Below are 12,946 nucleotides of genomic sequence, written 5' to 3'. Positions count from 1 at the left end.
AAACTGACAGTTTCTTTTAAGGTGAAACATATTTATTGAAAAAACTAACAGCTCTACTGGCTCTCATATCTGCTGCTAACAGATATTTAAGGAAAACTTACTTGCCCGAGGCTTACATGAATATTCACAGAGCGTTATTCATAATAGCTGGAAACTGTCGAAATGGAAACCACAGCATCAAAGTCACACAGCAGGTGACTGGATGTGTGACACTCTACCTTCCATGACTGCTGCTGATGACAGCAGGGACGCGCGCCACCACCGAGCCCTTCCCCAGGGAGGGCGCAGAGCGTTGCATGTCGCAGAAGGGATTGGGGCATCAGCCACAGTGAAACAGTTTTCTGGAGTATTAGGAATATTTAGACTTTAATTCAGTGGCAGTTACACATGTATGTAAGTTGTCCAAACCCATCAAGCCATATGTGTTAGATGGGCAAATTGTATCCATATAAATTATGCCCCAGTAACTCTCTTGGAAAATATTCCATATCACAAGTTTTATAATTCTTTTGAAAAGTTCATTTTATGTTCATGAAACTAACTAAAGACTAGAACTAAAAGTTCTAGCAACAGAAAGGCGAAATGGGCGGGGGGGAATCTTATACAACAGTGAGATTCCTAAATCACGTTTAGGTGTGTTGGCCATCTCTAAGAATTGTCTGGAAGATGATGGATATCTAAAGTGTGCGGGGAGCTAGGGTGGACAACACGCAGGTCTGTGTGGGCATGAAGTAGCAGAGGAATGCTTAGTGCTCCAGCTTTAAGAGTTTCAGAAATTGTGTGACCAGTCAGTAGTTTAATTTTTTTAAGTTTTTCCAAAGTGGTAATCATGTAGAAAAGATACCTATGTAATTATCTTAACTAGATATATGTGCCTTTTTATAATCAAGGTGTTTTCAGTGGAGACACTGGTTGAAATTTCTTATTATTTCTCTTCCCTGCGTATATTAGCAAGTGTCGCCTGCAGTTTACAGGTTCCTTTTCTTTAAAACACAGACTCTTGCAAAGCAATTCTAGACATTTGTGAGGGGTTTTTCCCCCAAATTTACAATATTATAACAAATTAGCAGCAAACCTTTTAACAGTATGCCTTTATCACATAACTCTAAAGCATTTAACTCATTTTTTAAAAATAGAAACGGTTTTTTCAGATCATTTTTCAGTGGTAGAAGCAGTTGAATTGTTACAAATTAGACTGTGGGTTAAAGAGACTTCACACACACACACACACACACACACACACACACACACACGATGTTCTTGCGTTTGACCAGGAATGTAGACTCAGAGAAGAGTACAGCCAGAGCAAGTGCAGGGCCCTCAGCACAGTTTCCCTGGCACGGAACTCAGAAAGAGTAGGGACTTGACAGACCTAACACACTGCCCTTCTTGCTGTGTGCTCAGAGGTTATAGTACCATGCACGGAAAAGTGCCATGGTCGCTCTGTGTAATGCTTCTAGTTTTGCTGGGTTTTTAAACCAAACTACATCTTTACCCAGGCCACAAAAAGATGATTAACATCCCAGTGTCTCAACTTGTGCCTTTGCCTCAAACTTTCTGATGTTTCCAAAAAGCACAAATTAGATATCTCCTGGCTTCAGCCTGGCCCTCTGGTGAGTGAACCAGCTGATGAAAGATTTCTCTCTCTCCTTTTCTAACTCTGACTTTCAAATAAATAATAAATATTTTTTTAAATTATTTGTGAGACATAGCAGTTTTAATCACATGTTTGATTATAAAGTCAGTGTGAGCAAATGTTAGCAAATCTGGATATTTCCAAAGAAGCAGTATGGGTAAAGTTTACAAAGCCAGCCTAAATTCCATCAAGGAGTTAAAGGGATAGTGAAGAGCCACAATGGAGAGAGCGAAGTAATTCTAGTGACCATGACTCTTACTTTGGACCTCAAGTTGAAGGGGGAAAAAAATAAAGAAAATGATAGTCACTCAGAAATTTACTGTGAATTCGGGCTAAGGCAGGAAAAACAGTATTGCCCTATTTGGCATGAAGAGTGATGGAAGAACATTCCTTTTATAGTGTCTTGGGAAACAAATGTTAACAAATGTGGAGCCCGGGCGGTGCTGCTGCTGTGCAGCCCTGCGGGAGTGCGAACAGCTGTTCACTTCCACTAATGGGAGCTGTGCCCTACTGCCAGCAGAGTGTCGTCATGGAGACCACTGCTCTTCCGTGTCCCAGACTCTGTCTCGGGCTGCAGTAGGAAAGACGGATTTTAAAAGAGGACATTGAGGGCAGGGAGGCTCTTCGGATTTTTCAGTAGTTCATTTGAAAATGTGAGTATAAAATAGAAAATGCAATGAACATTATCACAGAATTGCTCTTGAGAACATGGTTTCCAGTTGAATTACAGAAATAAGGAGCAATTTTATTTCCATCTACCAGGTTAGAAATAATCTATTTGTTTTACTTGGATTGGTCTGAGAGAAAAAACTGTTCCACATTCAGGGTTGGTTATGTCTAATATGAATTATATAATTGAGTCTTTAAGCCAACCTCCAAAATTTGTAGTAGTGCACCCAATATTTTTTCTAAAGATGGGTTTATTTATTTGAAAGTCAGAGTTATACAGAGAGGGGAAGATGCAGAGAGAGAGAGAGAGCAAGAGAGATCCTCCGTCCCTGGGTCACTCCCCCAAAATGGCCACAACAGCCAGGGCTGGGCCAGGCTACAACCAGGAAGCCAAGCTGCCTCCAGGCCTCCCACATGGGTGCAGGGGCCCAAGTCCTTGGACCGTCATCTGCCGCTTCCCAGGTGCAAGGGCAAGGATATGAATTGAAAATGGAGCAGCTGAGACACAAAGCGACCTCCACATGGAATGCTGGCGTCACAGACAGTGGGCTTACCCACCGTGCCACACTGCTGGCCTCATTGGCCCAACTGCAAAATGACCCAGTTGACATGCAGTCAGTGTTGCAGCCATGATTTGATTCTAGCTTCATCTAATTCTAGGGCCCTGCTCTTTCCTTAATATGACAAGGTGAGTTAAAGGGAGCACTGGATTGGGAAAGATCTTGACTTAAGAGCTTGGGAACGTGGAGCTTGGCACAATGCATTTGTGTTCTAGCAAGCAACTTTCTAGAAATCGATAATATAGCCGGGGTAAGGAATGGAGGTGATAATTCAGGGATGAAAATGTCAAATGAAAAGGTAAAAACTGGAGCCTTGGAGAACAGGGTGTGATTTAATAAATCTAGCTGAGGTTGAGAAATCAAATGATGAAATCGAGAAGGAGCAAGAATGTCAGAGTCAGGAAAGCCCCAAGAGTGCAGGAGAAGGAGAGAATGCCGGGGACAGAGTGTCTCACAGCAGATTCTTAAAAAAGAAGCAGAAAAGTCAAATCAGATAGGAGCCAAGTAGAGAGCCTTAAGTTCTGTAGATGAGCGGGAACCACAAGAAGCAGTTTCAACAGAGTGGGCAAGGACTGACACCGTGGAGCAAGGGTGAGGAGGAGTAACTAGGAGTGCAATATTGATGGCAGGAGGTTAAAAAAACCCTTTTAAGATGCTTCAAGAGAAAATACGTTTGCGAAAGGAGGACGTGGAATGCCAGTGCCATAGTAAGTTGCAGGGGACCGTTCCTCTTCAGTTACCACCGTCTACCTCAGGAGGAATAAATGGATGCATTTAAGACTGTCGATGTCATTCGAGAGGAGGGCAATTCAAATGAAAAGGTGATAAAACATAGAGGTAAAATTCTATTAATCAAGCTGTTAGAGTTGCACATAATCAGACTGGCTGTATTTTCTGTTTTTATTTCTGGAAGTGACAGGGCATAGGGGTCTTCAAATACTGTACTTACCAGATAAATGAGGATTCTTCAGAAAGTTTATGAAAAATCTGGGCCAGTGCTATGGCATAGCAGGTGAAGCTGTGTCCTGTAATGCAGGCACCCCCTGTGCGTACTGGCTGAAGTCCCCACTTCTCCACTTGGATCTAGCTTCATGCTAATAAAAACTTGGGCACCTACATCCATGAGGGAGACCCAGAAGAAGTTCCTGACTCCTGGCTTCTGTCTGGCCCAAACTTGGCCAGCCTTTTCTCTGGGGAGTAAGCTAGCAGATGGAAGATTTCTTCTTTATTCTCTCTGTCTTTTTATAACACTATCCTTCAAATAAATATTTTTTTATTAGAAGTTTATTTTGTTGGGCCCTGAGCTATAGCCTAATGACTAAATCCTTGCCTTGCATGCGCCGGGATCACACGTGGGTGCCAGTTTGTATCTTGGCCGCTCCACTTCCCATCCAGCTCTCCGCTTGTAGCCTAAAACCTTAGGATCCTGTACCCATCAATTCAGGGCCTTTTGGCTAAGATCAAGTGTAGGATCCTGTACCCATGTGAGAGACCCGGAAAACGCTCCTGACTCCTGGCTTCAGATTGGTTCAGCTCTGGTTGTTGTGACCACTTGGGGAATAAACCAGCAGTTGGAAGATCTTTCTCTCTGTCTCCTTCTGTTTGTATTATCAGCCTTTCCAATAGAATTTTTTTTTAAAGAAGTTTATTTTGTTGTAAAAAAATTTTTTTTTAGATAGGGTAGACAAGGAGTTTTTAGGTTTTATGGCAATTACATATTATCAAGACTTGGTTTCAAACATAATTGCACCAACGTTAACTCATGTCTTACATGTATTTTTCAAACAACTTGTGAAGCATTCTCTTATAGCCCTAGAGTAGAGATGGTGCCAGCGTTACTACTTTAAGGACCATCATTTTTGATGTGCTGTAGTCGTGTTTGATGGTGATAGCAGGCCCAATCACAAAGACTGCAGTAAAAGACACAGTAAAACGAGGGAAATGGCAGGAGACTGCGCTTCCTTCTACTGAAGAAACAGCATCGACTACTTTAAAAGTTTTCCAAATACATTTTTTCATGCTAATATGCTAAATTAGTAGAAAAGTTTCTGAAACTGAAGATTTCCTTAAATGTTCACAAAATTCTTGGCCCATTAAGTCTGAAAACAGGAAAAGAAGACTGTTAGAATTCATTATGGGTTGGTTTGGCTCTTTTCAAATTGCAAGTTACAAAGGTCAGTCTTGTGAGATTGTAAAAGGTGCTTCCCAGCAGCGGGCGTCCAGGCCAGCGTAGGCGGGTGAAGCTGCTGCTGTACCCTGGCGGAGCAGCAGAAGATGGCCCGAGTGCTTGGACCCCTCTACCCGAGCAGGAGACCTGGAGGAACTCCTGCCTCCCAGTCCCAACCTGGCCCCAACCGCAATGAGTGAAGGATCTCAATTTTACTGTCACTCCACCGTCAGAAAAAATAAATAAATCTTTTCTTAAAAAGGACCTAACTTTGGGCCCAGTGTGATGGCCCAGTGGCTAAGTCATCGCCTTGCAAGCGCCAGGATCCCATAGGGTGCCAGTTCACGTCCCATCCTGCTCCCTGCTTGTGGCCTGGGAGAGCAATTGAGGATGACCCAAAGCCTTGGGACCCTACACCCCGTGTGGGAGACCCGGAAGAGGCTCCTGGTTCCTGGCTTTGGATCGGCTCAGCTCTGGCCATTGTGCATACTTGGGGAGTGAATCAGCAGATTGAAGATATTTCTCTCTGTATCACCTTCTCTCTGTAATTTTCTGATAAAAATAAATAAATCTTTTTTTTAAAAGAACCTACCTTTGCATTAATATTGGAGTAATTAACTTGGTCCTTGTGTTAGTAAACCCAAGAATGTGGCGTTTTATTATTGGAAATTCTCTTTGAAGAATGAGAGTTACTTTGAAATCACAAAGGTATATTTAGGGAGAAATTTTTAGCTTATCTGACTAGCCCTGCACTAAATTTCATTGATTGCTTGCTCCACTGTAAATACTAGAAAAGTAATGAAAAATACTGCAATACCCAAATCATAAGTGTAACAAAGTGAGTTGGACAGCAGTTGCAAGAATAGTCCATTCATAGGAAGTCTTGTGAAAAGTGTCCGAAAGTGCAGATTGCCTCAGTTTGTCTCCGTCTGCGGGAGCTGTTTTCTGTCGGATCCTAATAAACAGTACCAACAGTGATCAAAGCCAGCAGTAGTTAATCCATTTACTCTTTAGCTTGATAGATGGCACATCTGCTTATACGGGATAAGTGCCAGAGCTTTAATGCAGCCCGCTAAACAATAGATTAATGACAAGGCTATTTACTGGGATAAATTGCTCCTTAGGTGGTCTCTCCACATCACATTGTTTTCAGACTGTTAGGAACAACTGTGCTTTTAATACAGTAGTGTTATCATTTTATTATACTAAATATACCTGCTAGAGTTATTAAGTCAATACAAAAGCCTTCAGTAGAAGTTACTGTGCCTGTTGCTGTAGCAGTAGTGTTTATCATGATCCTGAAGGCAAAAATAAGTGAAACTGATTTTATTTTCAGCCTAAAATTGAAAATGCAGTCAGTGTAAATTTAAGTGGTTCATTTGGCAGGGATGTTTTAGCCAGAATTTGTGTCTGGCAAATGGGAACCCTCCCGGGTCTTTCACACCTCCCTTGGCCACTTGCCCCTGCTATTCCCCTAACAAAGCACCCTGTTCCTCCCACACATCGGTCTTCCCTCTGCCTGGACTGTCCAATCCCCATTCCGATCTCAGTCCAGATGTCACCGCAGAGAACTACCCGAGATGGCCCTAACTGCTGTGCATTGTTCTGCAATGACATTTGACATTATTGGACGTTACTTTGTTTATTATGCCTTTGCCCATCAGTGCTGAGGTCCATGACAGCAAGGCCATGGTCTGTCCTTAACTACTGTATTTCCAGCTCCCAGAACAATGCTGCTGCCACACCATAGGCTCTTGGTACATTTTCGGCATGAATTAGTGTCACAACAATTGTAGAAAATATCTAAGCAGACAAGAGACCTTTGGCAAAGATGTGTGGATGAAATGTTTATGCTCACACACTTTCAAATGGAAAGCTGGAGTTCTGTACTACAGAACTACATCTACAGGCTAGATCACAGTACCTGCCAGAGAGTGCTGGAACAGGGAACAGGTCACAGTAGGCTGCGAGAGAACATGTGAGAGAGCCAGGTCTGGGAGCAGATTCTGTGTTATATGAGCCCACCCCTGTGGAATAGCAATTTCTGTTGGTTTGCTTAAGAGCTGAGAGTAGCGACAGGCTAAGCAAGGCATGACCAGGGAATCCATTGATACTCATGAGTACTAGGGCACAGGCCAGGCTAGTCCAGGCTGTAGCACCCAGAGGTGCACCTGAGAAAGTAGAGGTTGGGGAGGGGACTGGGCCACAACATCCAGCAGCTCATACAAAGACTGGGACAGAGGTGGCAGACTGTGCCAGGTATGGATGGGCCTAGCACCCATGTGCTAACACATGTGAGATCTGGGTCTGGGAGTGGGGTTAGGGGTGAACATAGGTAGCTCCACTACACGGGTGGGCCATAGCTCTCTCTGGTGAGCATGTGATTCAGGCCTGGATGTTGGTCAGCCCGGGCAAGGACACTCCACTCAGCAAGCATGTGGGTTGATGGTAGGGTTGGAGGGGAATGGACAGGGCAGGCGAGCCTTATCTCACTGGCATGTGCAGGAGCCAAGATAGAGTGCTGGTCATGCCGGGCTAGGCTATCACACCTATCTGTTTGCATGAGCCAGGGATGGGAACATACTGGACAAGGCTAGGCTGCAATACCCACCAACTAGAGTTGGACTGGGAACAGGCAGGGACAGATCAGGCATCCGATGGCAAAGGCCAAGATGATGGACTAGGCCAAGTTGGGTCAGAGCAACCACTGGCACTCAGAAGATCTGTGGTTAGGAGCAGACCTGGTTGGGGAGCTAAGGGATGCTCCAGCTAGGTTGTAGTTCCTCCTGGTGAGCACAGGAGCCGGAATGGAGGAGGGGATCTGGGCTGGACATGACTGTAGTGTCCCTTGGCATGGGTGTGGCCTGGATCTGGAATGCACCAAACTGAGCTAGACTCCAGCACCCACTGGTGCTCATGAGAGCCAGGATAAGTATAGGATGGGCTGGACTAGGTCTTGGTACTTGCTGTACCACAGGAGAGCTGTGTCTGGGCATGGACCAGGTATGGCTGGGCTATAGCATCCAATAATAAGAACCGGAATGGGTGTAGACCAATTGGGCAAAGCCATTGTTCCTGCCAGGATAAGTTGGTCTGGCCTATGCACCCACCAGTATGTGTGAGTTCTGCCACTGGGAGGAGACCTGATAGAGGTACTTTCAGGACACAGTCCCTACAAGTGAGCACAAAAACTAAGGCTGGGAGTATACCAGACCAGGGCAGGATACAGTACCCACCAGTATACATGTGGGTCAGGTCTGGTCTGGGGGCAGGCCATGCTTGGCCAGTTCATAACACCCACTAGCAAATCCGAGAACCAGGACAAGGTGCAGGACAGGCCTGGTTGGACCACAACACCAGCCAGTTCAGGTTAGGGCCAGAACTGGAGATTGGCTGGGCTGGGCTAGGCTCAAGCATCCATCTGCATGAACTTGAACTGGGGACAGGCCAGGCCAATCTACAGCACTCACCAGCTAATGCCGAAGTAAAACAGGCCATGCCAGACTGGGCCGCAGTACCCACCAGCACACAGGTGACCTGCAGCAGGGCAAAGAGTGATGTGGCCCAGTAGGGGAGTGTAGGGAGTCTCCCCTGCTGGGTGACTGCTCCCACTGGTGAGTGTGAGAACTGGGATCAGGAGCAGACTAGGCCAGGCAAGGCTGCAAGACCTTTTGGTCTGCTTGTGAACTGAGTTATGGGGATAACCCATTTGGACTCACCAGCTGTACACACTGGTACCTGCACAGACAGGAGTACAAACAGGCTGGTTGGGCTTTGCTGCAGCATCAGCTGGTAGATGCTGACACTAGAGGCAAATCCTGTCAAGCTAGACTGCAGAATCACCTAGACAGTACAAGATCCAGGCCTGGGAGTGTGCCCAGTAGGGAAATTGTGGCACCTCTCTGATAGTTGGTAACTCCCGCTGGTGAGTATGAGAACTAGGGTTGGGGGATGGGCCTGGTTATACAAGTGTTGGCATTTGCCACCATGATAGTGGAGTCAACTGGATTGAAATAGGCTCAGACGCCCATTGATGTGTATGAGAACTGAATGGGATGTGGGACAGACCGGACCAGTCTGCTGCACATACTGGCAAGCACAGGAACCAGGGTTTGAGATGGGCCTGGTTGACAGGAGAGAGAGAAAAGAAGGCTCTTTTTCTGTGGGGACATAGGGAGAAATTATTTCCTGGGGAAGAAACAAAAATCTCTCCAAATTATGTGGCTGATTTGTACATTTCACTACATGTAATTATTTTCAGAGAGCTTTGTTCATTGAGAGGAGGGCGGGGAGCGGAACGGCATGGCCGGGCCAGCAGCAGTCACCGAGGCTGCGTCACGGTGACAGGCCTTGCTGACGCCGTGTTCACCCTGCTGTGTGTGCCATTTTCTGCAATCAGATTTAAAAGGGGACGAAGGAAGTGATAGAAATGATTGGATATGAAATCTGACCTTATACCATTTGTTTTTAACTAAGAAAAAGTATATCAAATATAAACCTTTTGAACCTTTTTCTCTAAAGATAAGACAAGGTAGGGGACATTGAAAACTATCTAAGGGATTTGGAGAACTAAAGATAAACTCTTTGCCTAAAACAAACATAATAAAGCAGCTCAATTTCAGGTAGTTAATTACAGAAATTTTCACATTAACAAAGACACAGCCTGGGGGGGAAAGTGAATGAAGGTTTATTTCCTAGTTGACTTAAATACAGAGTTTAGTATTTTGTCTTCACCTGATTTTTTAAAATTCTTTTTATTTTTGATTTGCTTCCCATGTGAGGATTGAAGCAAATGAGTGAAAGGTAGGTAGGTTTTTAAAATGTAACTAATTTAAGATACTATTAACAATTTTATAATGAGAGGAAATATATCTTTAAATTATCTTAATGTCTTATAAAAGCATAAAGGGAAAAAAAAGAACATACATGTAAAAACAGTCTTTAAGAGCATTTGCTTGAGAATGTGTCTATAAACTATTAGTTATAGAAAATTTTATGAATGAGATATAATTTTTATAGAATGCTACCTTTATAATGTATATCTACTAAGAAGTAGATCAGCTCTTAGGAGAAAAAATAATGTTAATACTTCCGTTGTTTTTCTCCTGTGATTCTTATGTGATGTAAGGAAAAAAATAAGAGTTATGGTTCAGAAATGATTTAAGGCAATAATTAACAAATAGCTGGTGTATATTTTATAATAACAATTTAGCATCTGTTTTCCAGGTTGTTTTGAAAAACCCAGTAGCAACCCATATAAACTCATATTTGCAATCTTTTTAGCTGCAGAAAATCATAAGTAAACAGGATGACTTGAAGACCGTGAAAAGGAGTGACACAGAGTGTCAGGTATGTACGGATAAAACCAGGTACATCCGGCAGGTGATGCTTATAGTAACTACAGTGTCCTGTTTGTTCCAGTCAGTACTCCGGGTAGTTAGAATCGTCACTGCCCGACTTAAACATGTGTCCAAGTGTCTGTAGAGGGAGCAGGCTTCCTCCTCCCTGCTCTCCTGGGCAGCAAATAGTGTGAAATGTTTGAGATGTTTTTTGTATGTATGTCAGGTTTTCAGAAAGTTCGTAGAAATGCTTATTATGAACAAACTACGCATGCGTTTTGAAACTTTTTACACTTTTCTCTCTGTGAATCTGTCTTTCCATTAAAAATTAATAAAGCTTTAAAAAGAAAATCTTTTTACGCCAGAATAAGATTGTCTTTCGATTCTATTTCACCATGAACTTTCTGAAATACCTCAAGGTTAGAGTTGTGAACAAGAAGTTCTGACTTTGAGAAGAAGGAGATCAAATAACTGCAGCAGATTAAGGCAGGGTGTTTGACAGGTGGGGGGGGGGTAGAGGTGTTGATGCAGATTGCAGTGTTAGCACGGTCAGGGAAGAGCTTGCGAACAAGATATTTGAGGAAAGACTTGAAGGGAATTATGGGTATCTGAGAACTGAGCATTTGGGGCCCAAGGACTGTGGTAGGTGTCCCCAGTATGTTTGAGCAACAGCAAGCCAAGTTTTGTAGCTGGAGTAGAAAGGGGTATAATGCAAAGACAGTTCAAAAAGTTTTTGGAAAAACAACTCAAACATGACCTGCAGGGACTGTATGACATGACACAGGCACTGCGGCCCCGCAGGTTGAGCTGCCAGCTCCCAGACAGGCATCCACAGCTCTGTGTCTGTCCATCTCCCTTCTCCTGCACCTGCAGGACAGCCACCCCTGGGAGAGATCCGACTGGAGGCCCAGGCACCTGGCCTTTGGGCTGGCCAAACTCCAGCTCTTGAAGCCATGAAATGAATGTTTTGAAAAGGAACCAAGATAACGTACACTTTCCATGGACTTTCCCTGGTGTGTGAATAATAAATACATTCAGAGCCAGAGTTCTTGCCTAGCAAGTAAAACCGACGCCTGCAGCCCCAGCATCCCATGGGTGCGAGTACAAGTCCCAGCTGCTAAGTTCCCGATCCAGCTCCTTACCAATGTGCCTGGGAGAGCAGCAAAAAATGACCCATGTACCTGGGCCCCTGCACACACATGAGAAACCTGATAGAAGCTCCTGGCGTCACAGCTGCCCAGCTCCAGCCATTGTGGCCATTTGGACAATGACCTAGCACATGAAGATCTGTCTCTTCTTACCAATCCCCTCCTCTTTTAAACTTAGCATAAAAAATGAAAATAACAAAGACTTATATATATATATTCCTTGTTTTACTTTCTTTTAAAAATATATTTATTTTTCTTGGAAATGTAGATTTACAAAGAGGAAAGACGGAAAGAAAGATCTGTCTACTGGTTTACTCCCCAAGTGGCCACAACAGCTAAAGCTGAGCCAATCCAAATCAGGAGCCAGGAGCATCCTCTGGGTCTCCCACGTGGGGTCAGGGTCCCAAGGCTTTGGGCCATCCTTGACTGCTTTCCTAGGCCACAAGCAGGGAGCTGGATGGGAAGTGGAGCAGGTGGGACATGAACTAATGCCCATAAGGGATCCCAAGCATGCAAGGCAAGGATTTAGCTGCTAGGCTATCACACTGGGATCCCCTGTTTTACATGTTTATGCAAGCACCACCATACTAAATATTGTTATATACTTGTCTTTTTTATCTTAGTGTTGATCTCATTCCTTTTTCATGTTATATGGATATAGAAATTGTGCTAACCATTCCCATTTTGCTAAATATCGAAAAATACCTTCTGTAGAATAAGAACCAGCTTTCATTCTCATCAAGCATCAAGCATGCTTATCAATAAATACAGAATCAAAAACTTAGTTTCTCAAATAATCTTTAGTATCTAGCTGTCTACCAGCCTAAAGTTAGGCCACACGGACGCTCAGCCTCACATAATGGAACTTCTGCAATCACCTGTTTTCGGCTCCAAACCTGCTAGGCCAGGGCCCTCAGCAGCGGGGGAGCTCTGGGCCCAGGAGGCCTGTCCCAAGGAGGAGCCATGCGCCCCAGGAGACCTGTCCCTGCTAGGCCAGGGCCCCTCAGCAGGGGGGCGGGGGAGCCCTGTACCCCAGGAGGCATGTCCCAGGGCCCTCAGCAGCAGGGGAGCTCTGGCCCCAGGAGGCCTGTCCCTGCTGTAGAGCTAGGAGGAGCTGGAGGCTGCTCTGGACAGGAGGGCCACACGCCTAGAACCACGAAGGGCAGTATTAGCATGAGGACAAGCTCCTCAGATGCTTGTTAGCCTTTGATCAGATGCTGGAGCGCAAAAATGATCGTTCTTGACCATTTGGGGTGGGTTAGGGGTTTATTTGTTGGTTTGGTTTTTTTGTCCTTAAAGATTTATTGTAGTTTCATTGGAAGAGCCGACTTACAGAGAAGAGATACAGAAAGAAAGATCTTGCGTTCAGGTGACCACAGTGGCCATAACTGAGCTGATCCAAAGCTAGAAATCAGGAGCTTGCTTAG

At 44.5% G+C, this 12,946-nt stretch overlaps 1 protein-coding gene across 1 annotated transcript in view; it reads left to right on the top strand.

Moving 5' to 3' along the window:
• The window catches only part of MICU2 (mitochondrial calcium uptake 2), an 80,954-nt gene that overhangs the window by 55,434 nt on the left and 12,574 nt on the right, over positions 1 to 12,946 (top strand). Inside the window, exon 7 of the mRNA XM_040988373.1 lies at positions 10,316 to 10,381. Within this exon, the coding sequence (XP_040844307.1) occupies positions 10,316 to 10,381 (66 nt within the window). The remainder of the gene's footprint in view (positions 1 to 10,315; positions 10,382 to 12,946) is intronic.

Source organism: Ochotona curzoniae, unplaced genomic scaffold, assembly GCF_017591425.1.
Source record: "Ochotona curzoniae isolate NIBS_2020 unplaced genomic scaffold, NIBS_Ocur_1.0 contig_4838, whole genome shotgun sequence".
NCBI lineage: Eukaryota > Metazoa > Chordata > Mammalia > Lagomorpha > Ochotonidae > Ochotona > Ochotona curzoniae.
This window is presented reverse-complemented; position numbering and strand designations above follow the sequence as displayed.